The 14,954-nt window shown below is 39.4% G+C and overlaps 3 protein-coding genes across 3 annotated transcripts in view; all 3 read right to left on the bottom strand.

The window, feature by feature from the left end:
* Positions 1-735: 735 nt before the first annotated feature.
* Positions 736-4,972, bottom strand: rpl27 (ribosomal protein L27). The gene is made up of 5 exons (XM_037688696.1): positions 4,919-4,972; positions 4,327-4,409; positions 2,626-2,795; positions 926-1,036; positions 736-822 (listed from the first exon to the last, which is right to left on the bottom strand). Exons 2-5 carry the CDS (start codon positions 4,405-4,407, stop codon positions 774-776), a joined length of 411 nt encoding a protein of 136 aa, XP_037544624.1. The 5' UTR covers positions 4,408-4,409; positions 4,919-4,972; the 3' UTR covers positions 736-773.
* Positions 4,973-6,961: 1,989 nt separating this feature from the next.
* On the bottom strand, positions 6,962-11,287 carry rundc1 (RUN domain containing 1). The gene is made up of 5 exons (XM_037688695.1): positions 10,776-11,287; positions 9,102-9,260; positions 8,273-8,471; positions 8,064-8,159; positions 6,962-7,938 (listed from the first exon to the last, which is right to left on the bottom strand). Exons 1-5 carry the CDS (start codon positions 11,154-11,156, stop codon positions 7,076-7,078), a joined length of 1,698 nt encoding a protein of 565 aa, XP_037544623.1. The 5' UTR covers positions 11,157-11,287; the 3' UTR covers positions 6,962-7,075.
* Positions 11,288-12,634: 1,347 nt separating this feature from the next.
* grna (granulin a) overlaps positions 12,635-14,954 on the bottom strand; it is an 11,782-nt gene continuing 9,462 nt past the window's right edge. The window contains exons 10-12 of the mRNA XM_037688594.1: positions 13,907-14,143; positions 13,468-13,725; positions 12,635-12,781 (exon numbers count right to left, since the gene is read on the bottom strand). Of these exons, the coding sequence (XP_037544522.1) occupies positions 12,635-12,781; positions 13,468-13,725; positions 13,907-14,143 (642 nt within the window). The remainder of the gene's footprint in view (positions 12,782-13,467; positions 13,726-13,906; positions 14,144-14,954) is intronic.

The following is a 14,954-nucleotide window of genomic DNA, read 5'->3' as shown; positions in this document are numbered from 1 at the left end:
AACTAAACAAAAATGCATGTAATAACAGCATTGTTTGGTTTACAGGTAATTTTTTTTTACTGTATCTTCCCTTTTTTTTTGGGGGGGGGGGGGGGGGGAGTATCTGAAATATTCAAATTTTAGTTATGTAAAATCAGCTGCTGTGCATTTAGCAATAAATTAACATAAATCAGATCCTAAACGGTAACGTAGGTTTTAGATTTGTAGTGCTACAAAAAGCTAATTTATTTGTGGATTCAAACTTTTCATCTGGAAGTAAAATGGTTTAATTTAAAAAGTCAAAGTTGCAAGGATAAATACATGTATATAAAACAGATGAAGTCATTACAAAACAAAAACTATAAAAGGATGTCCTGATGCGCGCTCAATAATCCAGGTAGAAAAATCCCACGGTGGAGTTACATTAATCTGAACTGCAGTACTCTGATCTGTGCAATGAACATTTTTAAGTTCAACTTTGTGCATTTAAAAGTAAAATGTACAGCTGTGAAATTGTGGGTTTAAAGACGACGTGGATGTACAGGTGATGCAAAAGCTTTAATTCATCACAACTTTAGTTTTCCAGCAACTCACATGAAAAAGTTTTTTAAGCAGAACTGAAGATACTTCACTCAAAAAGTATTTTACAGCTGACCTCCGAGGAGATCTGACGAGTTTGGCCATTTTTCTAAAGCAAAGTTTAGATGACACCTAAAGATGAAAATGTATTAAAAAAAAAAAGAATCAAGATTCAAATGTTTTTTAAACATTTATTTTGTGAAACAAGAGTGAAGTTAGAATCTGAGCTTCTGGAAGAACCACTTGTTTTTGCCCGTCTTGTACCTGAAAACAGAAAATAAGAGTTCAGTTAAATCTTCACACACGGCAGCAGTTTTCAGAACTCCACCTAAATAAAAACCAACAGGAGAAAAGTGTGGAAACTGACCTCTCCTCAAACTTGACCTTTGCCTCCCGCCTGGCTTTGCGTTTGAGAGCAGGATCCCTGAAGACGTCCTTGTTCACGACAGTTTTGTCCAGAGGAATATCCACAGAGTATCTGAGGAGGGACAAGCAGAAAAGTTTTTCAACCTGAAAATAAGCAACATCTGAGCAGCTCCTGCACGAGACATAAACTTCTTGCTTAAACATATAAAATAATTTAAAACATTTTAAAATTTTATCGATGTGCCGGACAGATTACAAGTTTGAACATGTTTAGACTCCTGTTTCTTTTGCATCCTGATGATAGAATAAAAAAAAAAAACTCAACGAACAGAGCGGAAAACACGGTTAATTTTATTTAGGCAAAAGAAATCCTTCAGTGAAACTATTAAGTCAACAGCAAAAAATGTCTGAAGGGTTAGAAATATTTAAAAAAATTTATCTAAAAAGTTTAAAAGTCAAAAGTAAACTGCTTCTTTACTTTATGGTCATTGTCATAATAACAGTTATGGATAGCAACGAAACTTTGATAGAGAATCATACACCTACACATTAATAAATGAGCGCATAGTGGCGCTAAAGAACTTTGCAGGGTTCTGATGATCAATGTGAACACAGATAATAAAACAGCATCTAAGGACGGGATAAAAAGGGAAAAACTAAACAGCCACATGTTGAAGGGGTAGTTGTTGTTTTCTGTAGCAATGCAATATCCATTTCACGGTTGTTGTCATAATGGGGGAGTGGTGGCGCAGCGGTTAGAAGATGGGCCTGTGATGGGAAAGTCGCAGGTTCACCTCCCGGTACCGTCAACATCAAAATGTGGGCGGAAAAGGTGAAACACCCACACCTCCCTCCACCCTCATTCGCCCCACTCTGGGCCCCTGAGCAAAGGCCCTTAACCCCCACCATCTGCTCCCTAAAACAGGTCTCTCTTGAAAATGAGTTCTCGTGGCTCAATGAGACTACCTGGATAAATAAAGGGTAAATGAAAAAAATAAAAAAGAGAGATTTGAGATGTCAGGATAGTGGGCGGGGTCTCAGAGATGCTGTTCGTTTAACAACCTCACAGACTTTGAGCCATTCTGGTGTTCCTGGCACCTATAGACCGGTACCTTCTGCCTCAGAGTACCAGATGGAATAGGTACCGGTCCTGCAGAATGTTGTTGACTCGTCTGAGACAGCGGGTTGTACAGACAGTTCAAATATCAGATAGTAGAAATAAAATGTTTCTTTTCATGCAGAAAAAATAAACCTCAAACCAAAACAAGCCTCCATTTAGGAATTTTACACAAACTGAAGCAGATTTTACTCTTAATGCAAACAACCACGATGTTCTCTCAAAACTGTACAGCCAAAAAAACTAATTAACAGCAAGAAAACAAAATACTGTCACTTAAACTGAATGAGGCAGAATTTATGTCAAATATAATTACTGAGCAGGGGTTTAGATTTCATCTGCTGTAATTAAAAAAACAAGTTAGTTTGAAACATCTACAAAGTGTAGTTTTAACTCCAAACACCGGTTCAAGCTTCGATTTACAAACTTACCTTTAAGCTGTCGATCTATTAGATCATTTTGAATACGTTTAAACGTTAATTTAATTATATTGTGCCTGATTTTTCAGAGACCAGAAAGTTTATGAAATGTAAAAGAGAAAAACCTCAGGATAGAAGTTGATGAGGTGTGGACAAGTGTCTGACCTGGTGGGCATGAGGTGGTTGTAGTTGAAAACCTTGACGAAGGCCTTGATCTTGGACCTCTTGGCGATCTTCTTCTTGCCCATGGTGGTGGTCACTTTACGGGGGTAGCGGTCAATGCCCGCGACCAGAGCGTGGCTGTAAGGACGGTCAGCTGTGCCGTCATCGATGTTCTGCAAAGAAACCAACAGATGGTGGCATCAGGCGATGGAAATTATTTACTGCTTGGACCTCATTTCAGCCACAGGAAGCGGTTCTTTATCTTCTCCTGATATCACCGTGTCAAAGCAGGAGAACAAGACAGTCCATCTTAAACTGGTCTCACTGGGCAGCAGCTGACAACAGATTGGCAGCATCGAGCTAAATTCTGAGAGCTTACCAAGGAACCAGTAAACCAAGCAGCCCAAGTTGTGTGTAAAACAGTTTTTGTTGTGTACGTTGTCTCCGCCTCAACTTTTTTCCTTTCTTCTATTAGAATACATTTTTGAAATGATAAAGAAACTGATTTGAACCAATTTTTAATAACTACTGTTTGTTTACATGATTTTAGACCCGGATGTTCGGGGCTGTTGCCTCAGATGTTTGTGTTAAGAAGTTGGACTCACACTCCACAAAGTTTAGAAATCTGCTTTCATTGAAGTTGTTCTGTGACAAATATGACATCACTTTGTTCTTGCATGAGCGACAACCCATTCTGTGCACAAAGATTAAACTTCTCTTGCAGTGTGCATCAACTATTGTGTGATTGGACGTGCACACAGGCGGCTTTTCATGGCTGTGCTCGCCAGGAGAGAGTGCGCTTCAGCAAAGCAGCGTAGGGACATGTTCCCTTGTTCTTACGATATGTCTGAAATTGTCTTTTCAGGACATGTTTGCGAATGACAAATGGCATTTTTCGTCTCAGACCGCATAATAATGTATGGTCGTGGTACAGGAAGCAAAAAAAAAAATTCTGTAAAGCGAAGTAAGAGTGAAGACCTTTCCAGGAATTCTGCGCTGCAGTTTCTCATGGAGTATGGTCAATCCAGTCCAGGCCAAACAGAACGTCTCAAAGACATCAGCGAGAGCAGACTTCACTTCTCGAGTATGCATCCAGCTTTAACATGCATGTGTCAAAGTACATCTCAAATGCTCAAAGATTTAAATAAACTAAATTGAGAACAAAAAAATATAGGCAAGTATAAAAACAAAAAAGTCCATGCTCAATAATCCAGGTATACAATTCAACAATTTTCAATCAGGTCATCTGGACAGATGACCTGATTGAAAATTGTTGGAAGTATAAAAACAATTTACAGAAGGATTTTGAGAACCATTACCAATTTTTTTGGTCATTTTAGAGACGCCATCACAAGTTGTTCTTGATGGCTGCAGCTCAGTCTTTGCTTTAAAAGTGCCACAAAACAGATGATCAAAGTTTTTTCCCCATGGGGAAGTGGATTTTTATTTTTTAGACAATGCGAACACATTTATTAACCTGAATCTTGCAATGACAAAGAGATTTCAGAAATTTCAGACTTCATATAATTGACGGTTAAGTGATTCCATCAGCTCAAACTAGTTATTTACAACAGCACATTAGCAATGATGGAGCCCAATTCGTTCCCATCAGACAAGTCCAATGGAAATTTGGTACCAATTACAGTAAAAATCAGGGCAGCTTCACATTTCCATCACAGATAGTTAAATTAAACCTTGTTTTACCTTCACGATGACAGCTTTGCGTCCGGCGTAGCGTCCAGCTAGGACCATCACCACCTTCCCAGGCTTCATAAACTTGCCCATTTCTGTCGGAACGAACACAAGTCAGTTATTTTTAAGTGTCCTTGCACAGGTCAACACTAAAATATAGAAACATGTTTTATTTGAAGTCCTGCTGCCGAGTTCTTACTCCGACTTGCTAGCATAAAGCTAAAGATCAGCTATGAAACAGCAGCAAAGCCCATTATTATCGATCTAATAAACAACCTAAACGTTTTAAACACGAGCCAAGTTGTATAACAAACAAAACGGTTTAATGTAGAGCCAAATCTTGTAAAGCAATCTGCTGAAACCGACTGCTACATGCTAAACTGAACGTTAGCGTCAAGGGAGCAGCCATGTTGAAAACGGCACAGTGGAGCGAAGTAATCCCACAAAACCGCTCTATTTCTCCATCATCAGCCATAAATACACAAAATATCAGAGGCGTATTGACTAAAGGAATGATTGTTGTGCATATGTTTTCACAAAGATGAAAAAATAAGTCATATATGAGGCGATGGATGCGGATTGCTAGGAAGAAAACTTCACTCACTGATGCTGTTCTACAGCCACCGCTGACAGGAAAGGAAGCCCGGAAGGTTTTTGTGAACTTTGACCCCCGGCCGCCATACGTCACTTCCGGAAGTTGAAGGGCTTTTTACCAGGTTTTTTTTTATGATTTTTACCATGATTTTTACGATTTAATAAGTTTTTCTAAATATTACTCCAAACTACGAGAAGTACTTCCTGTGCGGTTAAAAACGGACATTTGCTGAACCGTGGCTAAAAGTCAAAATATGAAACAGAAGCTAAAAGCTAACTTTACTACAACTATAAATCATGTTACATTTAGGAGGGGAAGTAGCTAAAAGTTTAGCATACTTGTAGCTAAAAAGTAAAACCAGTAAAACAATAGCTAAAATTAGCAAAACAATAGATAAACCTGAAATTAGAAAAACAGTAAACTCTAAGATCAGTTTAACAGTTGCTAAAAGCAGTAGGTAAAGGCTAAAATTAGCCTAATAAAAATGCAAAAGCTAAAATGAGCCAGGACAATTTTTTTAATTTTTTTATGTGAAACCAAAGTTGTTAAAACTGTTTAAAAATTACAAACGTTACAAACACAGAAAGTCTTATCACCAACCTCCTGAATAAACTTAATGTTTTGATGGTTAAAATTGCTGAATTAGATAAAAAAATTAATTAAAAAAAAAACTACAGGAGAAACAAAATTATAACAAAAACAACTAAATCAGCATTCACTGTTGAAATGACATTTTTATCATAGGATCGGTGTGATTAAAAAAAAAGGCATTTGTTTTAAAATCTAAATTAAAAAAGTCTTGAGAATTGTTTAAAAAATAAATAAATAAATTGTCTTTTTTATTTGAATTTCAACAAGTAATGACCACATTGGGGAGTTGGACTTAAAATTGTTTTTGTAACTTAAAAGTTTAAACAAACAAACGATGACAACAAATAAATAAATAAAAAATCACAGCTTTTATTTACCATCCATGATTTATTTTTACAACACAGATTTACATTAAATATGATAAAAACTAACCATTCATATCTCAACATATATTTTCTGTGATTAGATATACAGAAATAAAAATAAAAAATATAATTTAACTGATCCCTTCAGACTGAACATCTAGTTACTATACAGAAACTACAATAAGTGGTTTATCCTGTAAATAAATTAAAGAAACAAAACGAAAACGTGATAACATCTACATTTAGCAAAACAGAACAATTTTTTTGAACAAGTGCACTACAATAAAAATTAGGTTTTTACCTCAGGAAATACAGCTGTAAGTTTGATACATACATGTGGTCACAGAAACACCGTTTCATTTTATATTTTACCAAAACAAACAGCAAACATCTGTCATTATACATTCAGCTTTTAGGGATACGATTCGTTCAGCTCGGTTGATTCTGCAAGATAAAAGACCGTCTGGAATAAAAAATAAACCCGTTAGATGCAAAGACATCTTCATGTCTTGGGTAGCAGCTCAATCGGGGTCGAAACGCTCTCGTATCCGACAGACTGCAGCTTCGTTTAAGACGAAAGCTGATCCCTCAGTGGAAAACTGTCCCCTCAAGTGCGCTCTGATGAAAACTGTAAGACACTTTTCAAGCCGACTGCAGTGCTTTGATTTCAGCGCTGCGGTCAACCTTTTTGCTACACGTGATTTACCTGCTGATGTAACGGCGCCTCATGTTTTTTCCTTCTACAAACAACCAGTGAAACCTCCTGGGTACTGGGTTGAAGTCGCAGTAGTGGACAAATTTCTGCTCCTGTTCTTCTCGAACTGGTCAATATTAAGAACTCTGCAGTCTTGCTGCATAGTCAGGGCACTGTTAGATACAGCAGAGGGTGATACTGTAAGCTGAGCACAGGTCACAAAGGTCAAGAAGGCTTTCTAAAGGTGAGGTCATCTCAGTCTTAACTCTAAGGCATGTTTACAGTGCAAGCAGTGCTGCCTTGTAGACGTTTTGGCATCTTAAATGGGATATGCAGACTAACACAACATCCATGCATGTACTGCTGGCATCACATACGTTCACTTCACTTCACTTTCGATGGTTGATGATTTAAAACGTAACGTTTTTGAAACACACCGTCGTGTTTTTGGTCCTGAAAACAAGCTAAGAGCAGCGTGGTTTAGCTGATAAAAAGCTGTAACATTATTTTGCCTAGTCAGAAAGCATCCTTGATGTTTTTGAGCTGCCGTACAGCCAGGTCCACCGGGAGGTTGAACCTGAGGTGGCTGATACGACCCAGGATGCGCAGAGCTCCTTCGAAGCCAGTCTGGGCCATGTAGCTCCACGACTGGTAGTGCGGGTGTATCAGAGTCCCAGATTTACACAGCAGGTTGAGCCACGATACAAGCCGCTGCTCGTTCAGAGCCATGCACACCAGAGCTTTGAACTCCGTGTCCGGTCCTCTCTTGTAGCGCCCGTGCTCCTTCAGAACCGTGTGAATGGCCCAAAGCAGGGACTGCTTCGGGGTGACTTTCCCTGGACCGCCACCTACGTTCAGGCTGAAGGACTGAGAGAGCTGACGAGCCGGTGACTCCACAAAGGCCTTCCCGTTTTTGGAGTGGTAGTACTTAACAAAAAGTTCCCATGGATGCATAACTTGTGGGGCAGGTCTGTAAGGAATAAGGCAGGAGATGGGGGCCAGCACCAGACTCATGGTCTGGGAAGGTGAGAAGAGACCATGAGACAACAACTCCTTCAGAGCAATTGCCAGCTCCTTCCTTACAGCTGTGGTCAGCTCGTCCCTGGCACTGAGCGTAGTCATGCTGGTGTAGCTGACCACATGTTCGACTGAAGGGTGTCTGCAGGAGCCCAGCACTCGCACAGTCTCCACAGCTGCCTCCAGACGCTGCAGCAGAGGGCCGTAGTCCTGCCCAGCAGAGTCCTGAGGCCACATGTTCTGCGGGATGTGGCCGGCAGAGCAACCAAACTGACTCGCAGCAAAGATCTGCAAAACAGCGAGCGCCTTCTGGATCAGCTGAAGGCCAGTTTCACGCATCCTCTGGGCCTGCTCTGGATCCACTGCAGGGTACAGAAGAGTGGCGGTGGATAGAGCGGTTTAATAAATGCAAGGAATATAAACCTTTTGATAAGATTCAAATTTTTTTTAACAGTTTTATTACGCTTTTCTTAATAAAAATACTTGCCTTTCTTTTTCACTCCTGGAGTTCTGGCATTGGTCCCCGCTGCTTTCGGCTGCTGGCTCGGTCCAGCATCTGACAATAATGGGTTTCCCACCTCATCTTTTTTTGGGGGGAAAAAGACAAAACTCTGATTTAAATATGCAATTATGCATAAAACACAGAGATTGTAGCAAAGAATGAAGCATTCGATGACACTTCAGAGGCCTGCGTACCCTGGATGAAGTTGATAAACATCTCCAGGTCCCTGATCTGGGTTTTGAGCTGCTCCACCAGCTGTTCTTTGACTCTGGCTGGGTTCACTATCTGAGCGATGGCCGCGTCCACTCTCTGCCTCAGCTCCTCCGGGGACAAGTTCCCGATATCCTCGTTCAGATTTACGTCCAACTTTTTGATCAACTCGTCGATAATAACCTGGAAAATGAAATAATTCATGGTTTATGCACGTATATAGCTTATGCGGTTTTATCTGGGGAAAGCTTTACATACAGCTCCCACTGTATTTTTATCTGTATTGTTTGACTTGGTGCTTTATCGAGTTGTGCACATAAATAAAAGCAATGAAAAAAGGGGAATCCTCTCTTCTTGGGTGCAGCTCAATGACACGTCAATATGACTGAAAAAATGATGATCTGATGTGTTTGATCAAACAGCAGGAGAGGGGACAGGAAATATGCAGGTGGTCATTTTTGGGGCACTTTTCTCCTTCCATCAATCAAAATAAAGGTTTTATCACAATAAAGATATTTTTTCAGGTGACATTTTGATTTATTTTATACAGATTATATTGTGTATTTTTTGTGCAATGCACATGTTGCAGATTACAATCAAACAACTGAGCAATGCCTCACAAATCAGCGATTTAAGGAGCTGTTTAAACTGGCCTTACTTAAGTTCAACCTTCAGTTATGTAAACAGGGAAGTGCCTTTTCTGGGAAAAGCAAACAAAAAAAAACTACACAAATATGTCACTTTAACTGTTTGCAAAATGACACGTAGTTTTTATGTGATGGGACTGAAGTACGGTGTTTTTACTTCACAAACCTTCTGTCTTTCCATGACGATGGACTGCGGCAGCGAGTCGTAGCTGCCCTCCTGGTAGGCGAAGTGTTCCAGATCATCCAGCTGCGTCTTCAGCTGGAAAATGAGATCTTTTTGTTTCTCCCTCTGAGCTTCCAGACGCTCCCTCTTCTCCCTCTCGCTCTGACAGGAAACACAAATATACAAAGGTAAATACACTGAAACACTGCCCAGGCTGAACTTGTTTTAAGTCCGTGCAGCTGGTTATCATATACAGTTTATGTGTTTACATGAACCATCAAACAGACCAATTACTCACCAGATCTCCCTGCAAATGAAGCATGGGACAAAGAAAAAAAACAAAACAAGAGCAATGAACCCTAATGTGGTGACATGCTGAAAATTCACTTCAGCAGCAGGAATGAAACGTTGCTTCAACATCACTGCACGCAAACAGAAGCCTTTAACACGGACAGGTGTTTTCATTCGGCGTGAGCTGCTCAGACAAAGCAGCATTTTCCAGCAGAGATAAGAAAACTCGGGGAACAAAGCAGAGGTGGGTGCAGCAGCATGAAGAGTGATTCAACAAACACACGAACCAAATTATTCACACAGCTCAAAGCCAGTGAATCATCTCGGTTACTCTCTGCGTGTGTTTCGTGTAGTAAGGCATGAATCACACACCAAAAGGTTTCTTTACCTTATTTATGATCATAAAATTTGTAATTTGACAGACTTTGGACTGTAAATATGATTTAAATGTTTGTTTAATAAAAACACCCATCACAAAGACAGTGTTTTGTAAAAAGCTACCACCCGTCAGATGCATTGAACATATCGGATTAAAATACAGACATGTTTTCAACATTTAGAACTGATATTGGATTGTGAATCCATAAGAGATGCTCCAGAACCGATACTTTTTTATATTATTTGATGGACGTTTGTTTTTCCCCTCATACTTTCAACAGAGAAATGTGTTCAAACTACAATTTTTCAACATATTACCCACCTGTTGGAACTGATTAAACTTGTAATTAGAGATTCTACTAATTGTAAGCGATGTAATGGCATTTAATATGTGAATATATGAATATATGAATGTTTCCGTTCAGTGCCCTGAGATGACTTCTGTTGTGACTTGGCGCTATATAAATAAACTGAATTGAATTGAAATAATAATACTCATATCGGCAAGTACTCAAGTACTCGGTGGAAAAAACGTGGTATTGGTGAATCCCTAAATTCAGACGTTGTTCTTAGAAAAAAAATTAAGCTAAAGTAGACAGATTAATTGTTGATATGTTCCACTTGAAAAATAAAAAAATAAGAAAAAATTCAGAGAGTGAGTGTTGTATATTGTTCTGATTACCAAGGATTTTAACAAAACAATACGACTGATGTTTATTTTTGGAAGTCTTTTCAGATCTTAAATGTTTACTAAATCAAAATAACTAATTGTTTAAGTTGTTCATATTTTCCCAAAGGAATTCGAATCTAAAAACCTACATGTGCATATTTATTTTGCCATGTTTTGTGTTCTTTAGAAACACTTCATAAGTTAAATGACGCATTGTACAGTTGTGGATTTAGGATGGAAATGACTGTGACTACATCTGTGTCAAATCTGTTCGTGTAAAAGACAATAAAAGTGTTTTATCGGAGTAAACGAAGGCTGACGTCTCATTTGAAGCTCACCGAGTTCTCCAGCTGTTTAGCATCCTGAGCTCTGCAGCCCAGGACGTGCGGGCAGCCCTTGAAGGCGAACTCCTCCAGCTCGGCCAGCATCCTCTCCTTCTCCTCGCTCTGAGCGTGCACGATCTGCTTCAGTCGGAACTGAACCTGGGCGAAGTGAGAGGTGAGGGCGAGAAGAGAAGAGTTCAACAAGTCCTGCTCATCTTCGAGCTTCTTCAGCCGGACGGCCATCTCCTCATCGGTGGCCGACGCCGAGCCTCGCTGCCTCGGCTGAGCGCCGCTCTCATCCTCCGGGCTGGCTACGGCGCCCACCGGTGCCCATCGCTCCCCGGCGCCGGCGAACACAGCCTCGCTGTCCGACGCTGACAGCTCCTCTGTGGACATTCTGGACGAAGCAGGTTACTCCGACTCTTAAATAGCCGTCTCCAGTTTTCCAACACCAAATTTCAGACGGTTTATTGTCTAAAAGTGCGCAGAAAACGTCCGAGAAAACAGGTGCAACGCCATATTGGAAAAGCTGCGTCAGAAGGAAGCAACGTAAAGATAAACAGACGTAACCCAGAGCGGAAGTGAAGCGTCAATACCGGAAGTAGCGCTTCTTTGCCTTCGAAATAAAAGCTTCATTCCTGTTTGAAAGGTAATTGGGGGGGATATTTATTTTTACTGCTTTCGACGAAAAACATCTTCCTAAATATTAATTAACTTTACGTGACATTAAATCAATAAATAAATTCCAGAAGCCATCACACTCAACAACAAAATCTGTGTTTGGCACAGTTAAAATAGTTTATTTAAAAGAAACTGCAAATTTTGACAAACGTTTTTTGCAGTTTTAATCATTTGCACAGTGTGGTGCAATTTATATATTTTTATTGTCTTTTTTGTATTTTTTTTTAATTGTTTTATTTCATTCTTTTCAATCCATTTTATTTTTTGTTTGTTACTGTGACAAATACATTTCCCAGGTTGGGATTAAGATCCATCACATTCACACAGACATGAATAATTTTGATATATTATTACTTATAAAGTAGGCTGGTTTGAACAAACAAATTTCATTTTAGTTGGTGTTTATGCTTAACTGCTTCTATTGAAGACAACTTATATTACACCACTTACAGAACCACACTGTTAACAGTACCATGCTGCTAATAGGACCATGCAGCGGTAGATGCATTTCTTTTTCACTTTTAGTGTCTTGCTTTTGTATTTTTGTTGCATGCTTTAATTGGTATTTCTTGATTATTTTTATTTTTTGGGGGGTGGGGGGTGGGGGGGTGTCAAGACGGTTCTTCTCCTCCTGAGCATTTCATTGTATTGCCGACCTTGTGTTGATCTGCAAATGACAGATAAAACCTGACTAATTTGTACTACATATAAAAAGAAACACACTACTTTTTATGTTGTCATTTGTTGTTTATTGGTTTAATGGAAAACAGGAAGATCGTGCAAGTCATAAAAATTAAGCTGCTCCAAGTTGACAGTTCTTTATTGTCCCAAACTGTAAGGCCTCAATAATAAGAGGAACAGCTGACATTAAATGAAAATGATCAACAAATAGTTATCCATTAAACAATATGGCCCGAACAGATTCACCAACTGAAAATAAGTTTAGTGGTTTTATAAATAAGTTAAATTAATAAAGTGGAACAATGTGAAAAATGAACAAAGTTTCAATAAATAACTCTGGGTATGAAAGAATAAAAACATATCCAATTTTTCTCATAATTTACTCTTTTTCAACTAAATCAGATGAAGTTTCCTTCAGTACCACAGTTTTCTAAAAGAACAGATTTAAAAACACCTCCTTGTGTTTGTATTAGTGCATTACTTGCAGACAAAACCCACAATGCAAAGTGTTTTCACAGATTTAGAGCTCTCTTCTTCTTGTTGTTGAGGAAGAAGCTCCAGTTGTGCCAACTGGGCCCAGTGTTCTGGACGCAGGTGCCTTCATCGGTGCACCTGTACTCGGAGGGACAGCAGTGCTTCATGTCGCTGCAGCAAACCGCCTGCAGCCAGGACAAAGAGAGCTTTGGTTTAATCTGTGCAATTTGACCATTTTTAGTATTTTATTAGGATGTTCTAGTACTAATTTAAAAGCCTGAAGCTTAAAAACTTGTTCTAGTTAAGGCAATTTTGATTACAGTACCTGCAACAAGAGGATTTTTAAAATTTAATTCAGTGTATTTACCTTCTTGTTGATTCAAGACTCACTTATTTGTTAATCATGTATATTTACTACTGTAAGCAGGAAACACATGAAAATATTTACTAGAATCTAGTATGATTTTCATTTTGTCCTTATTTTGTAATGGTCTTGATCCAGTATCTCCATACAACAGCAGACCAACAACGTTTCTTAAAAACAAGATGGTTCTCACATTCAGAGAAAGAACTCCCAAATAGTTTTGCAAATTTCCATCACTAGATTAAAACACTGGTCTTGAGGGTTTGCGTGTGTTTGTTATAAAAGGCATGACTTCGAGGTCTGAGCTACAATTTATGCATGAATTCTTCAAAATAACTTGAACTTTTTCTGTTTTAGATACAATTTAGAGGCATTCAGTCTGCAATAGCTAAAAATAAGTTTATACTCGGCTTCACTTTACTTGAGTATATTTTGTCAGCCCTGTCTTACATTTAAAATGCAGCAGAATGGACAGAAATCAAATCATCAGTGTGCAGAGTGTCGTACATTAGGAGACGGACAGCAGCCCCAGGAAGTGGCGGACGTCCTGCAGCAGGTCTCCTTGTCTTTGCAGTTGTACTGCTCGTCACACTGGATGACTCTGTGCTTTAACGGAGCGAGCTGGAGGTGGTATTCGGGCAAGTAGATCGGAGTCAGGGGGATGGTCTCCAGCTGCAGCATGATGACCTTCTGACAGGACTTGGACACGAGGTCGCAGGTGTAACCCTGAGGGCAGCAGTGCTCCATATCTGCACAGCACACAGCCTGCACGCAGAGGACAAACAACACATGAAGCTAACACATAATGGTACTGCTTCACCCATATTGAAGAACATATGGCTTTATGATACTTGGAAATCATTTTATTCTGTTTTCATTCACAACATCCTAACTGTTTTTGGATTTGGGGTTGTATCACCAATCTTACAGACACAAACAGACTCACATTTGGCAGCGGGCAGCAGCCCCACTCGCCCGTGAACAGTTTGCAGCATGAAGTGTGTTCAGGACACTTATTCAGAGCGTCACACTGCACTGAGCTGGGATCAGCTGGAACGCTGGTGGTGGCTGGGATCTTAGTGTACCACGGGATCACCACGTCCTCTTTAACACACGAGGTCCTGCTCTCATCACACCTGTAGCTGACAGGGCAGCAGTGGAACTCATCAGCACAGCACACCGCCTGCAGAGACAAACAGGATATTTTCACATCAGGCATGAAAACCTTCAGTTGTGCCTACATCTGGAGTGAAAGGCTAAAGTTTCAGACATGCAAAAATTTAAAAACTAGAATGAAACAATTGTTTAATTATTTAATTAACAATTATTATTGTATATATGTATGCAGATGATTTACATTTCCTTGTATGATTGCAACCTGTAGCTAATAATAATAATAAAATAAAAAAACTAAAATCCACCAAGAGGGGATTTGGGGGTGGCCTCCCCTAAAAAAATGCTGGTGGCAACTCCACTGGGCCCCCTTGACCAGACAGTTTTATCCTCAAGATTTTGCTTGGTGTGCATTTTTGGGATCAGAACGTCCTAAACATAAAAATAAACCTTGTTTTTGCACAACTAGGAGTTAAAAATATACGTTTTAAAAGTAAAAATATTCAACTTTAAAAACGGTCCCCCTTAATAAGGACAACCAAGGTTCTTACAAAAAAAAAAAAAGATCAAGGTTTGACCGAAATGGCTCCAACTTCATCATTTCACAACACAATCTGCGTTTAAAACTCCAGCAGGAAGGTCAGCAGACGTTCCTTCATGGAACGCTACAAGTTACGTATGAGTTTCTTTTAAATCTGGATCTCACAGAAAAATTACATTACTTTTAAGTTAATTATTTTTTGGTCCAACACATCAGGAACTGTTCAGCAAAATGAGCCACAAGTTCCCTGAGGGTCATTCTGATCCAACAGTTTCCTGCGGGATCAATAAAGTTCTTATCTTATCTTATCTTATCTTATCTTATCTTATCTTATCTTATC

This window comes from Nematolebias whitei, chromosome 15 (genome assembly GCF_014905685.2).
Source record: "Nematolebias whitei isolate Nwh7 chromosome 15, NemWhi1, whole genome shotgun sequence".
NCBI lineage: Eukaryota > Metazoa > Chordata > Actinopteri > Cyprinodontiformes > Rivulidae > Nematolebias > Nematolebias whitei.
Note: the sequence above shows the minus strand (reverse complement) of the source record. Positions and strands in the feature narration are given on the sequence as shown.

Coding starts and splice junctions, on each gene's coding strand:
- rundc1 (XM_037688695.1), bottom strand. CDS start 11,156: ATGTCCACAGAGGAGCTGTCAGCGTCGGACAGCGAGGCTGTGTTCGCC. Junction 9,261..10,775: donor CTAAACAGCTGGAGAACTCG/GTGAGCTTCAAA, acceptor GTTTCCTGTCAG/AGCGAGAGGGAGAAGAGGGA. Junction 8,472..9,101: donor TCGTCATGGAAAGACAGAAG/GTTTGTGAAGTA, acceptor TTCATTTTCCAG/GTTATTATCGACGAGTTGAT.
- rpl27 (XM_037688696.1), bottom strand. CDS start 4,407: ATGGGCAAGTTTATGAAGCCTGGGAAGGTGGTGATGGTCCTAGCTGGA. Junction 1,037..2,625: donor AACCACCTCATGCCCACCAG/GTCAGACACTTG, acceptor GTCCCTCCTCAG/ATACTCTGTGGATATTCCTC. Junction 823..925: donor AAGGTCAAGTTTGAGGAGAG/GTCAGTTTCCAC, acceptor TTCTGTTTTCAG/GTACAAGACGGGCAAAAACA.